The 14,113-nt window shown below is 44.9% G+C and overlaps 2 protein-coding genes and 1 pseudogene across 5 annotated transcripts in view; 1 reads left to right on the top strand and 2 right to left on the bottom strand.

Moving 5' to 3' along the window:
* LOC141122003 (uncharacterized) overlaps positions 1-14,113 on the top strand; it is a 207,768-nt gene that overhangs the window by 146,112 nt on the left and 47,543 nt on the right. For all 3 annotated transcript variants that reach the window (XM_073611790.1, XM_073611792.1, XM_073611791.1), the window contains exon 2: positions 13,963-14,091. In XM_073611790.1, coding sequence (XP_073467891.1) covers positions 13,963-14,091 — 129 coding nt within the window. The remainder of the gene's footprint in view (positions 1-13,962; positions 14,092-14,113) is intronic.
* Positions 1-14,113, bottom strand: part of LOC141122013 (gastrula zinc finger protein XlCGF66.1-like) — a 152,021-nt gene that overhangs the window by 106,346 nt on the left and 31,562 nt on the right. The gene's annotated exons all lie outside the window — the stretch shown is intronic.
* Positions 1-14,113, bottom strand: part of LOC141122042 (uncharacterized) — a 68,940-nt pseudogene that overhangs the window by 29,186 nt on the left and 25,641 nt on the right.

Genomic DNA, 14,113 nt, shown 5'->3' with positions numbered 1-14,113 from the left:
CTTCCCCCCTCCGGTGTCACATTTGGCACCTTTCATGGGGAGGGGGGAGCAGATACCTGTCTAATACAAGTATTTAATCCCACTTCTGGCAATAGATCAAATAGACAGAATCGGCGGCGATCTATGCCATGTCCGGCCCCTCCTCCACCCCCCCCACTGTCTTCTGGGAGACGCACAGATCCCAGAAGACAGCAGGGACCAGAGTCAGGACGTGCAGTGGGATTTGTGCATGCACAGTAAGGAACCAGGCTGTGAAGCCGCAAGGCTTCACTTCCTGATTCCCTTACTGAAAATGGCGGCGCCTGCACCCTGAGCTGAGGGATGGGTCGGCTTCAGGTAAGGACATCGCGGGCGCCCCGGAAAGATAAGTGTCCTTATTTTAAAGTCAGCAGCTGCAGTATTTGTAGCTGCTGACTTTTATTTTTTTCTACAGAACTCCGCTTTAAAATATTTTTTTACAGCAAGAACTCATCTATGTGGTCTTTTATTAAACTCTCCTGTATCTTCCCAACTATAGAAGTTAAACTAATAGGTCTATAGTTACTTGGTAAAGACTTTGATCCCTTTTTAAATATTGTCACCACATTGGCCCTGTGCCGATCCAGTGGTACCATTCCAGTCATCAACGAGTCCCTAAAAATGAGAAACAATGGCTTTGAAATGACAGAGCTCAATTCTTTTAGGATCCATGGGTGGATGCCATCTGGTCCAGGTGCTTTATTCACGTTTATTCTGTCTAAATATTTCTGAGCCATTTCACTCTTGAGCCATTGAGGATCATTTGTGGCTGTATCACTACCACCCCCATTATGGACATGAGCTCCCCCATGCTCCTTTGTATACAGAGAGCTGAAGAAAGTATTTAATACACTTGCCTTCCCATTGTCCCCAGTCACCCACTCTGGATTATTTTGTAAAGGGCTTACATGCTCAAACCTGACCTTTTTACTATTAATATATTTGAAGAATTTTTGGGGGTTTGTACTACTATCTTTTGCAATCTTTCGTTCATTTTGAATGTTTTCATCCTTGATTTCCTTTTTACATATCCTGTTATATTCTTTGTAACATTTAAATTATGATAGTGTTCCTTCATTTTTATATTTTTTAATACTTTGCAGTGAGTTTATATACAATCACTTTGAAGAATTCTCATTTCTGTTCCATGTCCATTGATGCCAATATTCCCTCCCAGTCTAAGCCCTGGAGAGCAGCCCTCATCCTTGGAAAATTTGCTCTCTTATGCCGCGAACACACCGTCAGACTTCTCGTCGGAAAAAGATATGAGGGCTTTTCCGACGGGATTCCGCTCAAGTTTGCCTTGCATACACACTGTCACGCAAAAGTTCGCTGAAATTACGACCGTCAAGAACGTGTGTACAACACTACAGCGAGCCGAGAAAATGAAGTTCAATGCTTCTGAGAATGCGTCGAATTGTTTCCGAGCATGCGTAGGAATTTTGCGCATTGGAATTGCCACAGAAAAACCTGCAAACGTTGCCAATTGGGAGTACTTGAGGGCAGGGTTGAGAACCACTGACATAGAGCATGCGTTGGAATTGCCACAGGAAAACCTGCAAACATGGCCAATTGGGGGTACTTGAGGCCTGGGTTGAGAACCACTGACATAGAGCATGCATTGGAATTGCCACAGGAAAACCTGCAAACATGGCCAATTGGGGGTACTTGAGGGCAGGGTTGAGAACCACTGACATAGAGGACAAAAAGTCCCATATGTGATGATTTTTTGGTGACAGGTTCTCTTTAAAGAAAATAGTGTGATCCCTCGCACCACTAAGTGAACAAACAAATGAAATGAAACACAAGTGAATAGAATATACGTGAAAATTGCTGCTAGACCTTTAGTGTACACAGTGCACAAAAAACGCCTCCCACCTGCCCAACGTCATGTGACGTCATCGGGTTTGAGCGGTGATATATGAATAATGGGTGCAGTTACAGACATCATTCAGGTATCTTCTTTTTCAACTTTTTCCCTACACCATAAGAATGATCATAGTGGCTGTTCAGCCACTTGATCGTTCTTACAGGACATCCCCCCTCCTGCTGCTTACTGGCTGCAGAAAAAAAATGCCTGAAGCCAAAAACAGCCGCTGTAAAAATGTCCAGTGTGCATGAGGTCTTATTCTGAAAATGTCCCAGCGCTAAGGGTACATGTTCAAGAAAGCAAAGACAATGTTAACCCTCAACATCCATCACATGACCTAGGTTATCATGTGTCCTCCTTCAGAAATGTCCCTTTAGGATCCTCAGAGACAACTGATCTAGCAGAGCACCTAACTAGGTAAGAACTAAAGAACACCGGTGTAGCGGCCCCATTGGCTTTGAGTAAATAACGAGAGGAGAGCTTCTGAAGGGTGCAGTACTTTTATTCTTTTGCCTCAAAGGTGTGCAGTAGGGTTGAACACCACAGAGGTTAATCTTTTTAACTCCTTAAACACCTTAGGTGCCATTTGCACCGTGAAAACTGTAAAATGACATACAATACATCAGTTTACAGAGATCACCAAAAAGGAGGTTACAACAGAATTACAAATGTGGAGTTACAAAGTGGTGTTCCGTTATCTGCACACATATATCTAAATTAACATTAAACATTTAAGGAAACATGACTATATGTTCAAAGATGCGGACTGTCTACGGCATATATTTTAACTAACAGCATGGACTCAATTTATGCCAAAAAAACATAAATACTTTTATAGACAAAGCACCTTTACTGCATACCTTGCTCCGCTTGCCAAGGGGTGCAACTTTAAACTTTAGAAAACTTCATTAAACAATCGCCTTCCCACAAGGTATCGCTGGCTTGCTTGCCTGTGAATGCTGAAACAATGAGAGCTTCCTTTCTCCAAAACTAGAGGAAGGAGGAAGTGTCTGATGATTAAAACATTCCCCAGGGAAACAAGAAGAAGGCAATAAAGGGTCCACTTTTCAGTCAGTGCTGAACAAGAGTTTAAAGTGACAGGCGGACAGTTACACTCCCACCAAATTATGTTATGATGAATATGACTTAGAGTCATACATTATTTACAGAACATAACCATGGCCGCTTTAAAAATGAGTCTTACAAAATTTAGCTTATAGGTACCTCTGTAACTGGCTACTGTATTGCGGTGGTATGCTAGTGTATCACTAAACTGGCAACTCATTTAAATTCTATGAGAACTACTAGCTTTTGAATAGGACGTTAAATAATTGAGGGTTTTAATACATAGTCCTTATCTTGCAATCTTCTGTCACCCACTAAAACCTTGACTCGACAAACTAGACCGTCCTTTTCTATTGTAGTTTCAGTCACACATCCTAACTGCTACTAGCATCTCAGAAACATATCTTCCTTGATTATAACTATGTTGTTTACTTTCAGGTTACGTTGAGGTGTGTGCCGTTTCTGTCTTGTGGAAACACTCATGAGGTATTCCCTTTTCCACCGACTCCAGAACTGTTCTGCTAAATACTGTACTGTCACACTGTTTAGCTGCATATACATCTTCCCTTGTGAATTTCCCAGGTGGAGGTAATGCAGCCTTGGATTTCATCAGGATGAGGTGGTTTGGACTTAGAAGTTCTGGTCACTTGGGGTCGTTGATTCCATCAACAGTTAAAGGACGACTGTTGGCAATGGCCACGGCTTCATAAAATAGTGCTCTAAGGGAAGCATCATCTAGTCTAGTTAAACATTGGACCGTTGTAGCACTTAGCACATTACGAATGGTTCTAATTTGGTGCTCCCAGACTCCACCTGCATGACTTGCAGAAGGAGCATTGAGGATAAACTCACATTGTTTATCAGCTAGGAAAGTTTCTAATTCAAGTTCTGCCTTCATTATGTTACCGAAGTCAGGAGGATGGTAACATCTAGGTATCTTAATTTCTCTTAAAGCTTGCAGACTCTTTCAGGCCTCCCACCGTGGGCTTAAGCTCTCAGGAAGTGCTTCATCTGATGCCCATGTGACAAGGCTCCTGGAGAATGCACTTGCCACTCAATATGAAGGGAGCTATGAAGCCTAGAGGATCATAAAGAGAAGCTATGACTGACAGGATACCATGACGAGTTGAGGGTCAATGCTTCATGTCAACGCTGACTATTGACCACTGAATGCCAAGTACTTGTCCTTCTGATGTTGAGTCTGGGTTAAGTTTGAGAGGTTCACTAGTTGTTGCTCTTTCTGATGGAGCTACACAAGACAGGACGTCCCTTTTATTAGAGTTGAACTTATCCAGTCTTAAACCAGCATTTTTACATAATCCTTGCACTTCGAGGATTAGATTTGTAGCTTCACTGATTGTTGAAACACTAGTTAGGTCGTCATCGTCGACATAAAAGTTCTTCTCAATGAAAGCTAATGCTGAAGGATATTCTGCCTTGTGATGTTGTGCAAGATACTTGAGGCCGAAGTTGGCACATGCTGGAGAGAAACTGGCACCGAAGAGGTGAACTGCCATTCTGTATTCTTTGGGTTCTGTTTCCAACTGGCTGTTCTCCCACCAAAGGAACCTTACGTAATTGCGCATTTCTGGGGGATGTAGAACTGGTGGAACATCTTTTCAATGTCGCATATCACAGCAACTGCTTCCTTCCTGAAGCGACAGAGGACTCCCACTAGAGAATTTATCAGGTTGGGACCTGTCAATAAGGTGTTTAAGGAGATGCCTTGAATATTTGCTGAACAATCAAAGATGACTCTTAACTTTTCTGGCTTCTTGGGGTGATAAACCCCATGATGTGGGATGTACCACACTGTTTCTTCCTCTGATAATGATAATGGTTCTGCATCACCTTTTCTGATCCTTTCTTCTATGAATGCAGTGTAGTGTTCGTAGTACTGTTTATTGGCCTTTAACCTTTTCTTCAGATGTTGAAGTCAAATAATGGCCAGCCTCTTATTGTTTGGTAGTGCCGGTTGACTTGTCTTTGAAGGGTAATGGCATCTCATAGTGTCCATCTTTCCTTTTCATTATGGTTTCAGAGAGAAACTGCACAAAACGGATGTCATCTTGAGACACGTACTTATCTTCAGAATTTCTTTCAGAAATATACCCTGTCTATCAAGATGTGGATTTGCTGATCCTATGATGCTCCAGCCGAGCATAGTTTTTTGAGCAAAGGGTTCCTCTTCAGAGCCAGTAACGACCTCCAAGGGAGCCAGTGCTGATAGGCAATCGTAACCGATCAGCAGTCTGACTTTGCAGTCTTGAAGTGGCTGTAACTTGTTTGCCAAATGCTTTGGTTTTTAACTTAGCCCTGTAAAATACATATTATAGAGGAATGGTTATTATGAGATGTTTCCCAGTGCTGCAGTTCCTCTGAACTCCACAAGATGGTGCTCTTACTTCTACCCAGACAGGAAGTCTCTATGGAAGACAGGAAGTGATGTCAGGTACACACAGGAAGTTCCGGGTGAGTCGGGAGGAAGTAGAGAGGAGACATTGTTGGAAGAAGCAGCAGATGAGGTAATAAGATCTTATTTTTTATTTACACCCAGTAACCCCCCGTCATGTCCGTCCTCTTCCTCCATAGTCACTGTGATGTCCTTTATCTCCAGCAGATGATGATACACACATATATAGTGTGGAGACCTCGATTAACCCAAAAAGTTAGAGGGGTTTTTAAACTAGATGACAAGGGAGAGGGCCCAGAGGTAGAGATAGTCAGTGCAGAACACATAGGCGTCATTAAGGGGGGGCTATTGAGGCTAGAGCCCCGAATGTGGGGCCAATAGCCCAGAGTGTCTAAGTGGCGGGTCCAGCAGTGAAGAGAAAGGGAGAGAAAAAAGGACAGACAGCAGCGGCGGCAGCCGCAGTTTACCTGTGTGAGTCGGCCATTGCGGCACCGCCCACTGCACTGACTGACAGGCGGAGTGATATGCCACCCGGCCTGAGGAAAGCAGCAGGAGATCGCCGGCGCAGCGACGCCCCCTTCTCCCTCAACCTCCAGAATCACGCTGAATAACGGCCATGGTGGCTGTGACTGGGAGTGGGACAGAACAAAGATTAAAGAAAAAAAGGTGTCACTCTCTCTGTGTCCCTGTGCTTCTCTCTCTCTCTCTCTTATTTTACGGCGCAGTGGCTTCATTTGACGGACACAATGGCTTCATTTGACAGGCACAGTGGTTTCATTTGACGGGCACAGTGGCTTCATTTGACGGGCACAATGGCTTCATTTGACAGACACAGTGGCTTCATTTGACGGGCACAGTAGCTTCATTTGACGGGCACAGTGGTTTCATTTGACGGGCACAATGGCTTAATTTGACGGGCACAGTGGCTGCATTTGACGGGCGCAGTGGCTTAATTTGACGGGCGCAGTGGCTTAATTTGACGGGCGCAGTGGCTTAATTTGACGGGGCGCAGTGGATTAGTTTGACGGGCGCAGTGGCTTAATTTGACGGGCGCAGTGGCTTAATTTGATGGGCGCAGTGGCTGCATTTGACGGGGCGCAGTGGCTGCATTTGATGGGGCTTTTATTTCATTTTTTTTCTACGGAGCCTGCAGAGCATTGCACCCAGTTGTATTTTCCCTGGGTGGGGAAATACAACCATGTTTTACATTGTACATCCCTATACACCATGTGCCCTATAAGAGGGGATGGGCATTATAAATGTCATAAATTTTAAAATAAATAAATGTCATAAATATTTATTATTTATATTCAGTGTAATGGTCAGGTAGGTCAGTGTGTGTCAGGTAGGTCAATGTGGGTCAGTGTAATGGTCTATGTGTGTCAGGAATGTCAGTTTTTAGTGTTCAGCATTGATGGGCACTGGTAAGCCATGCAGCAACCAGCAAGTGAGCTTACCCCCCTCCCGCCGCACAACACCCCCCCACCCCCCGGTGCCAGGATGAAGCCCCTGGTCTTTTTCTCACCTAGCAACGCCCCTGGTGGAACATATTCCAGAGGGTAGTATTGGGGGCATTAGTGGTAGATTGACTAAAGCACATAAACCCAAGGTAAGCATGGTAACAAGTCCTAGTTGCAATCTCGGAACACCCAATAAGAGTATGTAAGACATCCCAACCTGTAAAAACTCATTTCAGGAAGGTTTCAAACTCATTTCAGGGAGATGAAGTTTCGTGCCTCCCCCCAAATAAAATACAGCCTTACCAGTGCCAATTAAATGCAGCCTGATCAGTGCTAATGAAATGCAGCCTTACCAGTGCTCATGAAATGCAGCATGATCACACAGCTGCTGGTCCTGGGGTCTGTCTGCTAGGGCCAAGGGTCTGGCTGCTGGAGCTGGACTGCTGGTCCTGGGGTCTGTTTGCTGGGGCCAGGGGTCTGGTTGCTGGAGCCAAGGGTCTGGTTGCTGGGGTCAAGGGTCTGGCTGCTGGAGCTGGGCTGTTGGTCCTGGGGTCTGGTTGCTGGGGCCAAGGGTCTGGTTGCTGGGGCCAAGGGTCTGGCTACTGGAGCTGGGCTGTTCGTCCTGGGGTCTGGTTGCTGGGGCCAAGGGTCTGGTTGCTGGGGCCAGGGGTCTGGCTGCTGGTGCTGGGGTCTGACTCCTGGGATCTGGTTTGCTGGTTCTGGGGTCTGTCTGCTGGTCCTGGGGTCTGTCTGCTGGTGTCTGTCTGCTGGTCCTGGGGTCTGTCTGCTGGTGTCTAGCTGCTGGTGTTGGGGAGCCATCCCAGTCAGAGAATTCCCAGCAGGAGAGGGGGTGGGCAGAGGCAGAGAGAAGACTGGGAGCCGTGATCTGTAGGCTGTAGCAATTAATAGAAAACTTTCCCCTGTCAAGCGAACTCTCTCCACTTTTGGGTGCCGCTGCACAGTGATCTTCTGTGCGACAAGTACATGACAATCCCGGTCTGCCCGGCGGATTGATATAGAAGAGAACTGTCATGTACTTGTCACACAGGAGATCACTGCCCAGTGGCACCTTAAAGTGAAGTAAGAGTCCGCTTAACAGGGGAAAGTTTTTTTTCTTTTAATTGCTACAGCCTGCAGATCACAGGTGGTGCACAGTCTTCTCTCTGCCTCCACCCACCCCCCTCCTTCCCTTTCTGCTGTATTAACCGAACTGAAAAATAAAGTACCCATGCAGTAGTATGGGCTGTCCTCCCTCTGCCTCAGCTCACAGCCTACATCCGCCTATCACTCAGCCACAGACAGAGCGGCCAAACTCCATTCGGCCGCTTGGGTTGCTCTGTCTGTCTGTGACTGAGTGACAGGTCCAGCCAGGAGATCGCCCTGCACCCGCGGGTGTCCGGGAGCCCGCAACCAAATGCGGGAGATGCTCGCGGGTGACTTGAGATGTCTGGGATAATATGCGGCCGGTCTAAACTATTCGGCATGTTCACCAATACCAGTAGCATGGCGGACAAGATGGGTGAACTAGAGATACTGTTGTATGAGGAGGATTTGGATTTTGTGGGAATTTCAGAGACCTGGTTAAACAGCTCTCATGATTGGCTGGCAACCATTCAAGGGTATACCCTATACCGCAAGGATAGAGAGGGTAAAAAAGGGGGAGGGGTATGCCTATATATCAAGAATAATGTACAAGTGAATGTGAGAGATGACATCACTGAGGGAGCTAGGGAGGAGGTGGAATCCTTATGGGTAAAGCTCCAAAGGGATGAAGCTAAGGGGAAAATAATACTGGGAGTATGCTATAGGCCCCCTAACTTGAGGGAGGAAGGGGAGATGGATCTCCTATCACAATTTGGATTAGCAGCAAGGATAGAAAGTGTTATCATAATGGGGGATTTTAATTATCCAGACATAGACTGGGCGGAGGGAACCACCGCCAGTTTCTAAAATGTCTTGCAGGACAATTTTATGGGTCAGATGTTAGACGCACCAACTATAAATAAAACATTACTGGATCTACTGATTATGAACAATACAGACCTGATAACGGATGTGGAAATACGGGGCAATTTAGGAAACAGTGAACACAGGTCAATTGGCTTCAGTATAAATCACATAAATAGGAAACATAAAGGGAATACAGAGACACTGAATTTCAAAAGAGCCAACTTCCCTAAACTACAAACCTTGCTAGAAGGCATAAATTGGGATAAAATATTAGGAACAAAGAATACGGAGGAGAGATGGGTTTGCTTTAAGAGCATATTAAATAAGGGCATTAGCCAATGCATCCCATTGGGTAATAAATTTAAAAGAGCGAACAAAAGTCCTGGATGGCTTAACTCCAATGTAAAAATACATATAAAAGCAAAGGAGAAAATAAAGCAAGGTTGAGGGATCATCCTCAGCATTCAGACTTTATAAAGAATGCAACAAGAAATGTAAGGGTGCAATTAGGGCGGCTAAGATAGAACACGAAAGACACATAGCGGAGAGCAAATAAAATTCCAAGAAATCCTTTAACCAGTTGCCGACCGCCACATGCCGATATATGTTGGCACAATGGCAGCGGTGGGCAAATGGGCGTACCTGTACGTCCCCTTTAAAAGCCAGGGCTAGCAGCCGCGCGGATGCACGCTGCGTACAGTGTGACCGTGCCCGGCGATCGTGTCACAGAACTTTAGAATGGAAAGTGCCTATGTAAACAAGGCATTTCCGTGCTGCCTTGTGACAGACATGACAGAGAGCTTTTCAGGCGCTTTTGAAGCGCTTTCCATTCATTTCAATGTAGAGGGGTGTTTTTTCACCGCCCTGCCAGCGCACTGCCCCAGTGTGAAAGCATTCATTGATTTTATTGGTAATAGGTTTTCGTGAGATTTTCAGGTGCTTTTTTTAGCGTAAAAGCGCCTGAAAAACGCCTCAGTGTGAAAGGGGTCTAAGTGATTCTTTATATAAGTGATATCCACTTCAAGCTCTGCACTTCAGTGATTGCACAAAGCGGACATACATAGCAAACTGCACTGAAAAGCACCAAACAGACTGCAGATGACCCGTCTCTTTACTCCTCTGTCCTTCCACTCTGTAACATGCGCTCTCTACCACTCCTTCTGGCAGTTGTTTCCTCTTTCCTTAAACTCTCTTTCCTTCACCCCTCTTCTCCACCCCACAGCTTATATATATCACTCTCCTTTCTGTTCTCTCCATATTACTGCACTCACCAACTCCTGGTAATTCTACACCCACATGCTGATAAAACATCCAGGATCCTGGGGTGTCCCGTTATATAAATCACACTCCCACATTACCTCCCTCACCCTTCTGCTTCTCCTAACCTCTGGTTACATATCCCCAAACCATGGTCCTCCATCATTTAACTGTGCCCAATGCTCCCATCACCCTACACCCTCTGGCAGCATACTCAATCCACAGAACTTGGTTTCCATTCCTCTTCTTCCCAAAACCAGCCTCCTCTTCTCCTGTGCCCTCTGGAATGCCCACTCTGTCTGTAACAAACTCCCCGCCCTCCACTATCTCTTTATCACAAATTCCCTTTACCTACTTGCCATTCCCGAAACCTGGCTTCATGAATCTGACACTGCTTCTCTTGCTTCAATCTCCCATGGTGGCCTTCTCTGGACTCACTCCGCCAGACCCAGTGGATGGAAGGGAGGCAGAGTGGGAATCCTTCTAGCCCCATGCAGCACCTATCAGGTACTTCAACCACCTCCCTCTCTGACACTTTCCTCTTCAGAGGCACATTGTATTTGTCTATTTCTCCCATTTCTCTCTTCTGAAATCCCCACAATCGTTCTCAGTGACTTCAATACCCTGTTAATGCTAATACTCCTGCTACTTATAAACTTCTCATTCTAACCTCCTCTTTTGACCTGAATTAATGAATACATTCTTCTACTTACGCCGATGGTAACACCCTTGACCTTGTATTCTCCTATCTATGAACTCAATGCAACCTCACCAACAATCTGTAGTGCATTTTATATGTGTGTGTATATTATATTATTATATGTGTGTATGCACATATGTACACATACAGTACTGAGATATTGACCAGGCCAGAATTTGTCAGAATTGGGACAGATGGTGACTCTGTGCTATGTTAATTAGTTTATGACTGCAGCTGTCCATAGCTAGGGGGTCATTGTCTGTTACTCAGAAGGCAAAAAAAGAAAGGGGTTGGAACTTTAAATAAGGCTCTCGACACGGGTAAAAAATATATATTTGGATCATAAAATTGCACATGCAGATACACAATTTTTTTTCCATATTATCATGTGTTGCCAAGTTGATATTATCATGTAACCTTGATGTAACCATGTTATTTGTGTTATTTGTGTATCTGCATGTGCAATTTTATGATCCAAATATATATTTTTTTACCTTTTCTATACCATTGATATGTATTGTATACATCCTCCATGTTATTAAACATGTTTTTCTATTAACATACCACCACAATGTCGAGAGCCTGATTTAAAGTCCCAATCCCCTTTCTTATTTTACTTGAACCAGGGATGGAGGCACACTACATATGTGCCTCATTTAAAGCCCCCCCCTTTTTTTGCACTACTCAGAAGGCAGAACAGACTGACAAATAATGACTCTGTGCTATGTTAATAATAATAATAATAATAATAATAAAAGACCACCTCAAGGGTCAACCCAAGTGGTAGTTTTATGACTGCAGCTGTTCCTGCCTTAGGGTCATTATCTGTCACTCTGAAGGACAGAATCAAATCAAAGGCCTAACAGAATTGGCCAATCAAATTGCTTGTCTTTATAACCCATGGGAAGAAAATGTGTATGAGGGAAGGCCCTGTTTGGCTGACAGGATAAACTGGGTTCTCTGAAGGTGTCTGAATGTTGCATGAATATCCTGTCATCATCTACCTTGTCTATACCTCTGTTAGATTTGGTCATCTGTTGAGTCAATAAATGCATTCTCTGAAAGAACCGATTGCTGCGGGAAATGACTCGCATTATAATAATAATTAATAATCATCATCCCACTACTACATCACTACACAATCCTCTCTCACTCTCTGATCACCACCTTATTAGTTTTGCTCTCTCCCTGTCGTCCGCCTCCTGTCCCTCCAACCGCCTAACGGTTACCCCCTAGAAACCTTCGCCACTTCAACCCTTCTCTTCTCTGCTACTGACCACCTCTATTACAAAATCTCATCTCTGTCTTGCCCCAACCTAACCACTTCTGTCTACAACATCTAACTGTCATCCTCCCTAGACAAGCTCACCCCCCCCCCCCCTCACCACACACAGAACCAGGCCCCGAACCCTACAATCCTGGCAAACAGATGACACCAGATGTCTCAAAAAACATAGCAGCGCTCTTGAGCACCTGAGGCATAAGACTAAGTCCCAGAAAGACTTCAACTACTATAAATCTGCCCTCCAAAAATACAATTCCTGCCTCCTCACTGCCTAGCAGAATTATTTTATCACTTTCATTAGCACATTCTTATCCAGTCCCCATCAACTCTTTTCTTCTTTTATCTCTCTTCTTCATCATCCACAGCCTCCACCTATTAACTCACTCACTGCCCAGGACATCGCCAATCACTTCAAAAATAAGATTGATTCAATTTGTGAGAAGATCTCCAATGCCCATATACACCCCCCACTTAATACACCATGTCCACAGGTACAATCATTACTTCCCTCATTTAACCCTGCAACTATTGATGAGGTTGCTAATCTTTATTCTATCGCCCACCTAACCACTACTGCTGGACCTCTCTGCTGCCTTTGATGTGGTGGACCACCCCCTCCTCCTCAAAAAACTCTACCCCTTTGGTCTCCATGACTGTACTTTTCACTGGTTCTCATCCTACCTATCCCACCGCACCTTCTCTGTCACTTATAATTCTACTCCCTCTTCTCTTCCATTCTCTGTTGGGTTTTCCCAAGTTTCTGTTCTTGGACCTCTCCTATTCTCAGTCTACACCCTTCTCCCATGGCTTTCAATATAATTTCTATGCTGATGACACCCAAATCTATCTCTCTGCACCTCAGCTCACAGCATCAGTCTCCTCACGCATCACCAATTTACTAACAGACATATCAGCCTGGATATCACACCACTTCCTCAAACTCAACCTATCCAAAACCGATCTCATAATATTTCCTCCCCATGTGTCTCTTCCCCTGATTTCTCTGTCAAAATCAACAGCACAACTATAAACCCGTCCCCGCATGCCAAGGTCCTAGGTCCCATATCCATTCACTGTCCACAGCTTGCCGCGTCAACCTCCGCAACATTTTCAAGAAACGCCCCTTTCTAACCAATGACACCACAAAGCTTCTAATTCACTCCCTGGTCACCTGCAAGTCCCTCCTCATTGGCTTACCTTTACATAGGCTCCTCCCTCTTCATTTCATCATGAATGCTGCTGCCAGACTCATCCACCTTACAAACTGCTCAGTGTCCTCCACCCCTCTCTGCCAATCCTTCCATTGGCTTCCACTCACCCAATGAGTTAAATTCAAACTACTACAATAATTTACAAAGCCATCCACAACTCAACTCCCACCTATATCACTGACCTAATCTCAAAATACCAACCAAATTGTTCTCTTTGTTCCTCCCAAGACCTCCTTCTCCCTATCTTCCTTGTAACCTCCTCCCATGCTCCACTCCAGGACTTCTCCTGAGCCTCTCGTATCCTATGAAACTCCCTACCCCAATCTGACCGACTATCACCTGCTCTGTTTGCTTTTAGATGATCCCTGAAAACTCATCTCTACAGAGAAGCCTATCCTGCCCCCACCTAACAACTGTACTTTTATTTTCTCCTTCAGCCCATCCCCCCACAGTAATTACTTTTTGTATCACTTGACCTTCCCGCCTAGATTGTAATCTGTAACGAGCTGGGCCCTCTGATTTCTCCTGTATTGAATTGTATTGTACTGCCTGTCCTCATATTGTAAAGCACTGCACAAATCGTTGTCTCTATATAATTGCTGTATAATAATAAATGTGTTCCCATGGGGGGGAGTAGTCCTTAAATGTACAACAACCCTCCTATTACCCCCCTCACATCCTATTATTGTGTGACCAACACCATCCAAATAATTCTTACTTTCATTTCCCAAAGTTATCCGTCTACAAGGAGACTTGTATAGATCAAATGACGGGACCAATGAGGATGGAGGAGGACCGGAGTCACATGACTGAGAAGATACTAAACTTCACACTGGAGATCATCTACCTGCTGACCAGAGAGGTGAGGAGGATTCTGGGAGGTC

This window comes from Aquarana catesbeiana, unplaced genomic scaffold, assembly GCF_042186555.1.
Source record: "Aquarana catesbeiana isolate 2022-GZ unplaced genomic scaffold, ASM4218655v1 unanchor237, whole genome shotgun sequence".
NCBI classification, from domain to species: Eukaryota; Metazoa; Chordata; class Amphibia; order Anura; family Ranidae; genus Aquarana; species Aquarana catesbeiana.
Note: the sequence above shows the minus strand (reverse complement) of the source record. Positions and strands in the feature narration are given on the sequence as shown.